The sequence below is a fragment of the Lytechinus variegatus genome, chromosome 10, assembly GCF_018143015.1.
Source record: "Lytechinus variegatus isolate NC3 chromosome 10, Lvar_3.0, whole genome shotgun sequence".
NCBI classification, from domain to species: Eukaryota; Metazoa; Echinodermata; class Echinoidea; order Temnopleuroida; family Toxopneustidae; genus Lytechinus; species Lytechinus variegatus.
In genome coordinates, this window is record NC_054749.1 from 13,172,104 (window position 1) to 13,185,235 (window position 13,132).

The following is a 13,132-nucleotide window of genomic DNA, read 5'->3' on the forward strand; positions in this document are numbered from 1 at the left end:
CATTTTCTTTGACCATTCATTTTCCAATTAAGAAGGCTCTGGGAGTGTTTCATCAATATTTTCGTCTGACAAGTTGTCAGATCTGACAACTTTCCTGGATTCTGATTGGTTGAGAAGCATTGTTACTATAGTAACTGTCAGATAAAACAGGACTTTTCGGATAAAACGTTCGACAAGTCCTTTCATGAAACGCTCCCCTGGTCTGCTTTATCCCCTGTATCGTGAGAAAACTACACCCTTTATTACTTATTTTTTAATAATCTATCTAATGTATTATACAAAAGAAATGTGCAACCTTTATTAAATGGGTGTATATTCTGTGGAAACATAATGAAGCACATCCAAAATTGAAGTAAAGTTATGAAATGCTTTCTTGTTTGAAAAAAAAATGTCGAGTGTCCACTGATTATGTATACGCAGTGTGGTTGAGAATGCAGAACATTTGCACGCATTATGCAAAAGCTTATCATTATTGAACTTAACGTCAAACTGCATTACTTACCAGATACATACGGCGGCCAGGCTAACGTCTCAAAAAACCACGAGCCTTTGACATTTGGGTTCTGTTACAAACACAGAAAAAAATACAATAATCTAGAAATAAGTAAGTCGGTTCGTTGTACAATGTCATATTAATGACATCAAGGTCATTATTTTTAGTATACATTAATGCTCATTTACTTGCATGTCATAAATACATTTTCAATATATCTTATATGGTTACGACGGTAAAGTTTAAAGAAAGCAACCAGATGAAGCCATTAGCTTAGATTTCTAGAGTAAAATACAATGATTTCGGATTACGACCTTTTCATGGAATAAAGCCAAAGTCAAATAACATGCAATTCAAGGGCTAATGGAAATATGACAAACAAGTGAATTATAAAGTCGAACTTACTTCGCAACCCCCCCCCCCTCAAGAAAAAGACGAATGATGCATGATAAGCAAGAGGGTAATTATTCACAAAGAAGAAACATTGCAACATTTTTTTCCTTCTTCCTCTTCGTTAAAGAATATGTTGGGAGTAAACACGAAAACTTTTATTTTATATTCTCTGTGTGACAGCATTTATTTTGAAATATACAATTATTATCATCATGGGGGTACTCCGGCATCCATATTGATATTATCACTATATTCTAAATAACATTTCGTATGGATCCGGGCCACTCGGGGGCCACTAAAGTTCCCTTTAGAAACGTTTCTCTCAAAATGGCTACTCACTAGAAGGTCTGTTTTCCAGGGTACTAATACTTCAATGGTTACGACGACCGCGCCCATCATGACCCCAGCGACAAGAGCCATAGCAAAAAACGGTACCTTCCACTTCTCGGTGTAGCTGTCGGCTCTGAAGGGAGTTTAAAAGAGAACATGTCAGGAAAGTTATGCTTATCCATCCTAGAATATAAACTACATTTACAATAATGTATTCTAGATTTCGCTGCCTCTGCGAAAACAACGGTATACAAAAAATAATAAAATTTGCTTTTCGAGCTTGAGTACATCACCTTTAACCAGTTGGTGAATCCTCGTTTTATGCATAAAATCAACTGAAAGTGCATGAATTAGATTATGAGCTGACATTAAAAGATTGAACATGGCTGTGTTTCCATTGATAATGTAACGAAAGGCGTTGGGTAAACCATTGTTATATCCATATATATATATATATAGGCAAGGCCTTAAACTTGTTTGTCGTAGCGGAGGGGAAAATCAGATACTCTAATTTTCCACCCAAGGTCTTTTTTGCAATGGATCGGTAAAGGCATGAATATTCTCTGCTCAGGTTAAGGACAGTGTTCGACAGCACCATTCGCCAGTTTTAATTAACTACATTTTCTATTTAAAAAATGAAGTACAAATGATGAAAATTAGGGTTTATCGGTACATAATTATCATGATTATTATGGAAGTCAAATTCAAATGTAAATAAAAAGTAGGAAGACTTTATTAAGGTTGGTAAGGTTTCGGTAAACAAAGTTATTTTTGCTTGTATTCTCCTACACAAACGAATTATAAATACAGCCCGCAAAGGGTACGAAATAAAAACTTACAAATATTTGTCATATGGCTTCGTTGGTGACATCATCTTCGTCGTCAATGGTTCCACTAGGGCGTAAAGGAACACACCTACCATGCACCCAAAGAATGTCATTGCTGCAGGGAAAACGGTAATAACATGCTTAATAAATTTCAAGGGGTCATAAAGAAAACGCTAACATAATTCTTGGTATCCAGCGATCGTGCATACTGCTATGTCTGGCAGTCTCACTTACTTCAAGCCAATGGCAACTTTTGAAATCGTGCCTAATTGTGAAACTTTGAGAAAACATGATCCATTTACTCTATATTATTTTAGTGGGACTTGGATGTTTTGACAAAGTGTAAATATGGGACATCAGCAATTTCCTTATTTTTTTCTTTAATAGTATTTATCAAAATCATACAAGTAACAGTGCATTAACAAATGTAACAAAACTGTTACAATTTCAACAAAAACACTGTTCACAAAAGTGAAATGGCTATTCATGATACAAAAAATTATTTAAAAAAAAAAAACATAGTATTTTGACATACAGGTGGATAATTTTTCATTAAAAAAGAAAACATTAGCCATTTATATGAAATCACAAAATCATACTTCAATAGTTGTTTACAGAAAATTCATTGTTCAACGTTAATGAAACTGAATAATGTATTTTTTTAATAGTCTTTACTGAATTAACCATTCATTTAAAAAACATATACATAATCTAAAACATAACACATAATCTGATAGAATATTACCCCCAAAATAGGTTACAAAGATTACAGAAAATAACATTCAAATCATTTACAGCTATGGGTAAATACCTCATCTAACAATAGGCCTACAAAATTTAATACAAAATGAATTTACAGCGATGCAGTGGAATTAAATGAAGCCGAATAAGTATTAAGGTGAAAGGATAATCAGGTTACTGGCACCCCCCCCCCCCCAAAAAAAAAAAAAGCATCAGAAGTGACCGATCATTTGGGGACAAAGGGTATATTTTACTAATTGTTAACTTATTACTGTATAGCTTGTTATTGTGCCCTCCCCCCCCCATATTATTTTTGTCTCGCTAGCATAGCAGAGCGAGACTAAGGGGCGGCAGCGGTGCATGGTGATAGCGGCGTCAACGTTGAAATCTTAACCTAAGGATAAGTTTTTTAAATTTAATAACTTAGAGAGTAAATGAACCTAGTTCATGAAACTTGGATATAAGGGTAATCAAGTATTACCAAACATCCTGTCAGAGTTTAACGTCACATGACCAAGGTAAGAGGTAATTCAGAGTCATTTATCTTAGACCATGTTGGGAGAATCAACATCGAGACTATAGGCGCCGCGGCGGCGGCAGTGTATGGTGACAGCGGCGTCAATATTGAAATCTTAACCTAAGGTCAAGTTTTTGAAATGTCATCATAACAGATCAATGCGGCTGGAACGGCGTAGCGAAAAAGATGCAAAGGTTTGGAGCGGATTTTTTTCTTCTTTTTCTCGAGAAGACAAAAATGCTATGCCTTGAAACGAAAATGGGGGTCCCCTCTGCGGCACATACCCACTATGCATTACATACTGAGTGCCCCCCCCCCCGGGCGCCTGAGTGCCTGAAACGGGACCCTTTTCGACGCTTTTTTCTGGACGCGGGTGCGTAGCAGGCCATGTGGAGAGTGACCCCCCCCCCCGGGATTTATTCAAGTCAGCATTTTCCTGGGGTGGACTTGACCTTCAAACAACTCACCTCCTCCTCCATTAGATAGCCATGCTCCAATTTGGACCAACACCATTCCTGGACACTGTGAAAGAAAGTACAGGGTGGTTAGAGACGTACGTGGTCTACATAATACTATTTAGTCTGTAAAAACAAGAGACCATGTCACTGAAATTATTCTTTCTTTCGTAATTCATTTGGCGCCAGGCAATTTCAAAGAAATTGGTCTTCAAAAAAGAAAGAACGAAAGGAATAAAGAAAGAAAACAGGCAAGGAAAAAAAAACAAAAGAAATGAGATATCAAAATGATTAAAGAAAAGGATCAGCCACACGAGCAGTTCTTACCGAACCGGAGAGCACCATCGCGGCGCCGAGTATGGCCCCACCGATTGTCACGGAAATTATCCCCTTCTGCGTGAGGCCGGCGACGTAGGCCGTTCTTGAGGACTCAAAGACGTTCTTTGTGGCAGGGATGACGGAGAGAAGAGCGAGGCAGAAGCAACTGGTCGCAGCAGCAGACAGGAACATCTTCATCATTATCCATCGCTGGTAGATGAACTGCCCTCGGATGGTAGCCGTTTCAAAAACTGTTTCCAATGAGATAAGTGAAATAGAGTAGGAAAATACTGATTTATTCACGACGCGTACAATATTCTTTTTCTTATGTTTTATTGATTTTCAAAGGTTTACAATCATCGAATCAATATACATGTAACAATATTCTTGCAAAATCATCATGACACAATTATTTATCATGCTTATTTTATTTTTTAATATTTCTTTTAATTAATCTTTTTTTCATACACGCGTCTTTACAAACACGCACACCCTCACACAACCCAACCCATGTTTTTTGTTAAACAAGTGCACACCAACAATGCACATAGCATTTCCATTTATTTGAAAGCAGGATAAAAGAGCATTGTAGATCAAATGCCTTGCTCGTGGGCATAGGTTCCGCAACCGGGAATCGAACCCCGGACTTTCCATGCATAGCCAGGCGCCTTAGACCACTCGGCCGCGGCACCTGTATGTAGACGCGATGCTCAGTCGTAGAGCGCCCCCTCATGAACGGGAGGCCCTGGATTTGATCGTCAGCCGAGTGATGCCAAAGACTTTTAAAAATGGGGCTTCATGCCAGGCATTTGACATTCAAGAATGGAGAACGTGAATAATACCCTATGTTATGCTGGGCCCGTTAGGGAGAACAGTTCATGTGAAGTGGCTATACATGTATACCCTTGGTAAAAAAAAGTCATTTTCATTACTATAATTATTGTTTTTCATCCTTGCCTTGGATGTACAATGGCATGAGAGATTTTTTTTCCTTCAAATGGTCCTAAATGCAATTTCTGCAAACATTTTACTGACAGTCATATAATCATCGCTCGTCTAAAAGTTTTCGGAAACAGAATGGCGCCTTGAGGGACCACAAAATAAAAAGAAGGCTTTAAAAAATCAGTCCACGGGCGGTCGGGGCATACATCGGCATTATTAAAAAAAATAACTTCGCTCAATTCCACGTCGCCACTGAGCCTGTGTATTGATTCTTGTTCCTGTTGTTAAACTTGGAATTCCTAGCGTTTGATCAATTTTATCACGATTATGATGATGGTCACACACACAGCCTCACGCGCCGGCGATATGTGTATGCCGGATTAAAACTAGAATTTTTTCTCATATTTTCGGTGCAGTCACACATGCAGATACCACAATTAACATGTTTTAGGTAATTCTCGGCGCATACATTCGTGATTCCGAAGCTTCGTTATTTCGAAGGTTTGGATATTCCGAAAGTTCGTTATTCCGAAGGTTGGTATTTCCAAAGGTTCGTAATTCCGAAGGTTCGTTAGTCCGAAAAATAAGTGAGGTTCGTTAATCCGAAAACGAAAAGAGGTTGAATTCCGAAGGTTCGTTAGTCCGAAAACGAAATGATTAACGAACCTTATATCGTTTTCGGAATTACGAACCTTCGGAATTACGAAGTGTAACCATTCTCGGTAGGGTGACATTTTTAGTAGTAAGACTGCTTTTAGTCTTATTATCCTGTAAAACCGACGTATGTCAAGCGTGACTTTGCTTTTAGAACCATTATAAATATTTCGATTGTAACGGCCGGTTTGGTGGGAAGTGAATTAGAATGTCACCAATCAAGTGTGTAAATCCACTCCACTGGTCATGCTGGTCTCATCCTTTCATTCACTTCTCGAGAATTGATTTTCAATTCGATTTTAATAGGATTGTCTCAATCCGTCATAGAGACTTACGGATGAGCTACCCAAATTATCTTGCAGAACTATTTTTAGAATCCGCATATACCAGCACACACAGACAAAAAAAACATTACTCAAATTCAGTTAAGTATTTATTTCATATCCATTAGGGCCTAGTACGCTCATCTTCAAAACATGAAAACGGCAATACACGATGTTGGTTGCATGAAATCTGGATTACGATCTGCACATAAAAAGACTCGACATTTTTCGCAATAAATCCGCCGCGCAAATTTTTTTTTACTGCGTCACTCGCTGACTTTTTACTTTCAAGTCTCGCGCAACTTTTGAGACCAAAATTATGACTCCCGGGTACGCGGTTCCAAAATTACGCAACATTTCGTAAGTGCATGCAGACCCAAAATTACTCAACAACGTGAATTTGTGTACAATTCCAATGCAAATAGTGTACTTTGCCAAATTTCATAAATGTATCATTATTTTTCCTTTTACTGCTTAAAATCAATTAATTTTATCTTTTTTAAGGTCAAAATAAAGTCCCCGACAATTTTCATTGAAAAAACAAATAAAAACAAAAAGTCGAAAAACAAAGAAATACATAAGAAATTTAGAAAACAATAGAATACATAAGAAAATATATGTGATTTTGATTTTTTTTTTAAATCAATTTGATCAGATGCCCACCTACCTTAGTGCTTAAAAGCCCCTAAAGTGAGTCTTCAAACCAGTATAATAACAACAGCATGAAACAGAAAATTATTTAGAGCATTAAATGATTAATAATAATACACTGCGAAAACTCCGGTGTTGATTTAACACCAGCCCAGAATCTATATGTCCACAGTACGCCAGAGAAGCATTGAAACAAACACCAGTTTGGAATGTAACCGATGCTGTTTTAATACCTATCTGGTGTTAGACCAAAAGGAAACTGGTGTTGTTTAACACTTCTCTGGTGTGGACATATAGATTCCGGGCTGGTGTTAAATCAACACCAGAGTTTTTGCAGTGTAGGCCCACAATGTTACTAATTGCTGCATAATATACCTATTATGACTTTAGCGCAGCTAATGTGATCTTTATGGAGACAGATTGAACTTTTCTCAGACCTTCAGTTAAAATGTTGCATGTTCATTATGTTTAAAAACTTATCAATGATGTATTTCTTTTGATATGAAAAATTATACTGATTATACTAAAACATATGTTTTATTTTTATTAAGGAGAGAAATAAAATATTACTTTTAAAAAATGTCAATTAATTAACCATTCTGCTTCTGTGACATCCCTGTTTTTTCAAACAAATATTCCCACGTAGGTTGGAAACCACTTTGAACAAACTTGATCATAGTTTGAGAAATGGAGTGCAAATAAGCAACAGTATCCTCATTAGCTTGTATCGCTTCCCCGGGTGACGTAGCTCAGTGGAGGATAGATTATCTCTCCTCGGTTCTACGTTTCATACCGGATATCCGAATGACCAATGCCTGGCCGCGCGGATTAGATAACCTTCACCATATTGATGAGTGGGAAGAAAAAAAAGTTCATGAACGAAAATGATCGAAGCAATTCATCCTACAGCATAAAACATAAATGCTATTCAGTGTTTTGTTTGCGGCGTTATTTAATTTTGCGTATGGAACGTGTTTTCAGCGGGCAGCCATTTTGTCGTTGTTGATTTTTGACCTGTCATCCGTTTGTTTCTTTGCTGCACTTTTGTTGGTCATTTTACAACGTCTTACAAGTGGAAGAAATGATCGGATTTCTTGTTATCTTATTCCGATCGATAGGGGGCCCCCGGGGCGGGGCCGATATCATGATCATTATACACGGAGTTTCAAAATGGACCCTGAACAAGTAGACCATCCGTTGATCTCAGAGGGGTAGTCGGCATTTTGTTGGGGAGGGGGGTTCTTACCCTAAAATAATGCTCCAAGAATAATGTATTATCATGGTCGCGTGGAATATACCCCGAACTAATATCGACGTAACCGAATTAATATCGACGTAACCGAACTAATATCGACGTAAATAAAATTTATGCTTTTTTCATGATGACAATTTTCATATACCCCTTTCACATATAAGCGCGTACATCGTCCACTCTAAACGACAACCCAGGCTCTTTGTTACGAGCATGATGTCCCCTTGTAATATCAGTACCCTACACCAGGCGTCGGATCAACACATAGGCCTGCTCTTTGAAGGAAATCGATATCACAATGTGTAAAATATCGAGAAGCTAGAAGTATACTTAAGGTCACAGGAAGCCCGTTTATCTCGTAATATCTGATCTATCATTCGACCATACAAAGGGTATATAGCACCTTCAAAAACAACAAAACGGGCGTTACATTTCTCTGTATAGAATTTAGCATAGAGGTACACTTTACTAACCAGGGATATTTTATCTTGTGAACGTAGCATTATTATCATATCATTTAATATATTTGTACATATAATAAAACAATTAAGCATCGTACAGTAATTTCCGCCATGTATTTGCATATAACGTGTATATGAAGTTTGCAGCTTTAATTGTGAATTATAAAATGTATCATTCTCAAACGATAGGGGTGTTGCTCATCGTCAATGACAAGATTCTCATTATGCAGAATGCCTCCTTTTTCTCGCTCGCTCGCTACGCCCCCTCGAAATATCTATTAAGATTGTTAGCCCCGATCTCTCTTATTCTACTAAAGTTGTTATTGATTATCATGGACAGGCTTGAGGTGTATCCAAGAAGTTTATTGAAATATATACACTGCAAAAATACCGGTGTTAGTTTAACACCAGCTTGGTATTTACATGTTATAAAGTAAAACACCAGAGAGGTATTGAAACAGAAACACGTCGGCTTTAGGCTAACACCAGATAGGCATTTAAACAACACTCATCGGTGATGTTAAACCAATATTGATGTAATTTTAAACTGGTGTTGTGTCGACACTTTTTTGATGTTCTCCGATAAATACCTGGCTGGTTTTAAAGCAACACCGGTGTTTTAATTCTGTAGTGTACATGAAAAAAAAAACGTATGTAGCGTGTTGCATGAACGAGTCCTACAATTCAAGAACACATACTATTTATTATGTCAGTCAGTCACTCGCTTCATTCTCTTGTAGACCCCATGATCCCACCTGCCACTTGTCATATAGTGCGCCAGCGGTTAATTTCAAGAATTCAAAATAAATTTCTGGGCCCCGTAACACAAAGATTAACAATTAATTGCTAAAAAAAATGACCTAACAAAATTATTGTTGCATAAGCATTTTCCTCAGTAGACTAACTAGAAACCAATCAGAAGAGATTTTTTTTTCAAATTAATCGCTTACCCTTGTGTTACGGGATTCGGATCTGCTTTGAATAAGGACCAGCCGAATATTAGATTAAGATTTAAACATATAGGCCTGTATTCTGAAGTCGGGTTTAACTTAGACTCAGGTTTAAAGTTGTGGTTTAAGTATGGGAAGCCAAAAGTGTCTAAATTTTTATTAAGTTGTATGTTTCTTATGTTTACTGTGCTCTTTCTTCATTCATCAATGGTGAAGACAATCTAATTATACTTCCTATACAATTATGAATGATTTGAGAGACAAATGTGCTGAAGTATGATATCTCTACTGTTAGTGATTATGTAACAATTGGTTGTCCATATTTAAACCACAATTTTAAACCTGAGTTTAAGTTAAACCCGACTTCAGAATACGGACCATTGTGGATTTGAATTGAAATCTAAAAAGATTTGAATCTATATCTGTGGGCCACCATGAATGAATAAATTTTTCGGCTGGTCACAACCTATAACTGATCTGGATGTATTTCAAATGCTTGAAATTGGAGTGTATATCCCCTTAATGGAGATTATCATTTCATTTCACACCAAACTCTTGAAGAAAATGTTAAATTAATCACCATTAAATTTTATATAACATGATTTTTTAATAGTAGGTTTCACGGTACACCATGTATCTTTCTTGGACAAGTGGCAGTCCTGAAAAGGACCACCCAATCTAAAAAAGGACCAACACTTGCCCAAGAAAGATAGATGGTGTACCGTGAAACCTACTACACTATTCTTCTTCGCCATGGAAACCTTCAGAAAAAACATATTTACAAAATTAAAGTCACAACTGATGGCATGAAGGTTGATTCCTTTGTAGGAACAATGAAAAAGTAGCCTCTCTTGTACCCTATATGTGGTGTTGGTAGACATGGGTGGATCGAGTATCTGCTATGTACCATCAAAAATTCTGACAGAGATGGAGCGCCTCAGTATTATGGTTCGTCCTTATACTCCTCTCAAAGTGAGGGATATATACGGGTAACGTATTTGTTTTTAAAATAGCTTAAAGCCACCGCACACCTTACGACTGTTCGCGATCCAATTTTGGAACAAATCGCATTTCGCTCATTTTCTGAAAATGTGAATGGAACATATCGTTTTATTTGAGGTTAAAATTGATTGAAAGAATACTAATATAACCATTTTGAAAGGTTGCAAGCCTTTATTTTGGAGTAAAGGCCAAATTAGTCTCAAATCGTAACCAATCGTACGACTGCTATGACGTCATTACGACTAGATATTAAATTTGCTTTTATCATTTTATTTGAGGTTAAAATTAATTGAAAGAATACTAATATAAATATTTTGAAAGGTTGCAAGCCTTTATTTTGGAGTAAAGGCCAAATCCTTTTTTTGCTTACCAAATTTTTGGGCGGACGAAAAGGGAGAGGCGATTTTGCCCCCCCCCCCTGTTAGAAAATTTATTCTTAAAATAAAAGAAGTTAAAACCCCCTGATTTTTAAGAAAAAGAAGAAATTGCAGAAAATTTCATGTTTTATGAATTTACAGAATGATTCAATGTTACTGCTTTCTGCAAAATTTTCTTTTTCTTAAAAATCAGGGGGTTTTAACAGTGCAGTAAACATTTCTTACAACTGGATTAAGTTTTGTGTGGTATGATTCAATCGTAACAAAGATATGAGCATTTGTTCATTACACATCAGGAAACCTCTCAATCCAAGTTTTGTATGAAGTAGTATAGCAATAACAGAATCGTTCTGTAAATTCATAAAACAGGAAATGTTCTACAATTTAACAGAACAGGTCTGTTTAGAAAGGAGAAAATGATTTTTTATTTATTAAAGGAAATTTGTAAGGTGCCATACACCAAATACCAATTTCCTGTAATTTTACATGATATAATGTAAGAATGCGCAATCTGGTAAGATTACAGGTGTTCTCAAGACTCAGCTGCAGGAACTTCTTTTATTTTAAGGACAAATTTTTTAACAGTGTAGTCGGGTTCAGCTAACAAGTTTGTTATCCATTTACGCATGTTAAGTGGTATACGTTATATTCATTCACGTTCAGCCCTGGGCATAAATATGCAGGATTTCCTCTTTTTCAGGACTCGGGGATGACCTATTCATTCATCCCCTTTTGTTTGTTAGATGAGATCAAGATTGGTTCATGGATTAAAAAATATTTACTTTAATTCATTTCCTTGTATTTGTCATTTAGCTGGCCTATATTTCTTACATATTCAATTTCCTTTTAAATTGAAGTTTCGGCCCGCAAGAAAAGGAAATAAAAAAGAGTGAATGAAGACGTGATTGTACTGCGTACTTTATTCAATAGTATTTTTATTATTATTAAATATCAAAACTTGGATTGAGAGGTTTCTGAGTTCCGAAAAAGGAAGGCTCATAGTTCCGTGTTTAATGAATAATACCTCATGAAATTCAAGCCAGTTGAATAGAACAAAATGCAAATTTCCGATCAGTACAAAAATATATATACAATAAGACTTCGTAATTTTCACATTATACTAATATACTCAAAGTGCCATTAACATTTTTTGTGAAACACGCTTTAGTGTACACTGCTTGGTGTGGTCGTCCTCTTTAAACACCGGCGGTGTCGTTTTAACATTACTGTTTTTGAAAAGAGCACACAAACAAATAATTCTTGTTGTGGCCGTATGCTCATTATTGACAACAGCCCAATCTGAAGAACAGAAAGTGGTTGTAAACAAAGTCCTAGATCATTGTGAAAACGAATTCAGTTAGCTCCACTTTTTTATAAATATTTACTGTGCAATGCACCCAAAATGAAAAAAAAAAGTTCATAGCGAAATATATTATCGTTGGTGTCTGAGTTTACAACTAAAGCAAACAGTCGCTGTAATTGTTCAGTTTTCCCTAGATTGAGAATTGCGATTAAGTAGTTGCAGTAAACATGGTACATCAAGGCATAGATGACATTCCAACAAGTAAAGTCCAAGAAGCAATTCTCTTGTCACAGGCACACTGGTCTCATTTTAGAGCAATCTCGAGTAATGTATACTGACAATATCCATGGTATTTTGGCAAAAAGTTAATTTTCCATAAAAAAATTAAAGATGGCCGTCATAATTGCAAATTTTGAATGACCATCTGCAATGAAAACGTATAAATTCATTCACTACTTTCGTATTTTTTTTAATGGTTAATTTTTTTCTGCAATGATACACCGCAAAGCTATTTCCGACTCAGCTATATATTTCGGAACCGTCAGTAAAAAAATGTGGATATAATTCCACTTTGTTAATACTTACATGTATATGATCCTTTCTCTTGCAGTGGGTTGAACATTTTACTTACACGACTAGGCCGATTTTTTGGTGTCACAGCAGTGGCGTATACGTAGGATTTTCCACAGGGGGAGCAAAACCGTCCGCCCCAAAAAATTGACCAAAAAAAGGTCTTCAATCACAAATAAAGGATATTGTACCAGAAAAAAAGTGACAAGCAAAAAAAAAGGTGTTTCATGCTTGTCAGGGGGGGCAGGGATACGTCCTTTGCATGACTCGTCAGAGGGACAGACTGCCCCCCCCCCCCTCCCCACGTAGGTACGCTAGTGTGTAACAGCTAGGTTCTGTCGACCATTGGAACAATATCCCTTTTTGGGTGAAGTTGTCAAAACTCTGCGCGCTTCCATTTTATGTATACTTTTATATTCATTCTAAAAAAAACTACTTAAAAATCCCCTTTTCAGCACCTCCTGTAAATCTCATCGGTGTGAAAAAAATTGATAAATGTAACAAAAATGATCTTGATTTTTATTGAAACCTTTTTTTTTTGCTAGTCAAATTCTCAGGAGAAAAATGACCTTC

The 13,132-nt window shown here is 36.5% G+C and overlaps 1 protein-coding gene across 1 annotated transcript in view; it reads right to left on the reverse strand.

The window, feature by feature from the left end:
• Positions 1-13,132, reverse strand: part of LOC121422478 (UPF0394 inner membrane protein YeeE-like) — a 43,353-nt gene that overhangs the window by 6,119 nt on the left and 24,102 nt on the right. The window contains exons 3-7 of the mRNA XM_041617551.1: positions 4,084-4,325; positions 3,769-3,823; positions 2,056-2,158; positions 1,226-1,349; positions 503-563 (exon numbers count right to left, since the gene is read on the reverse strand). Of these exons, the coding sequence (XP_041473485.1) occupies positions 503-563; positions 1,226-1,349; positions 2,056-2,158; positions 3,769-3,823; positions 4,084-4,325 (585 nt within the window). The remainder of the gene's footprint in view (positions 1-502; positions 564-1,225; positions 1,350-2,055; positions 2,159-3,768; positions 3,824-4,083; positions 4,326-13,132) is intronic.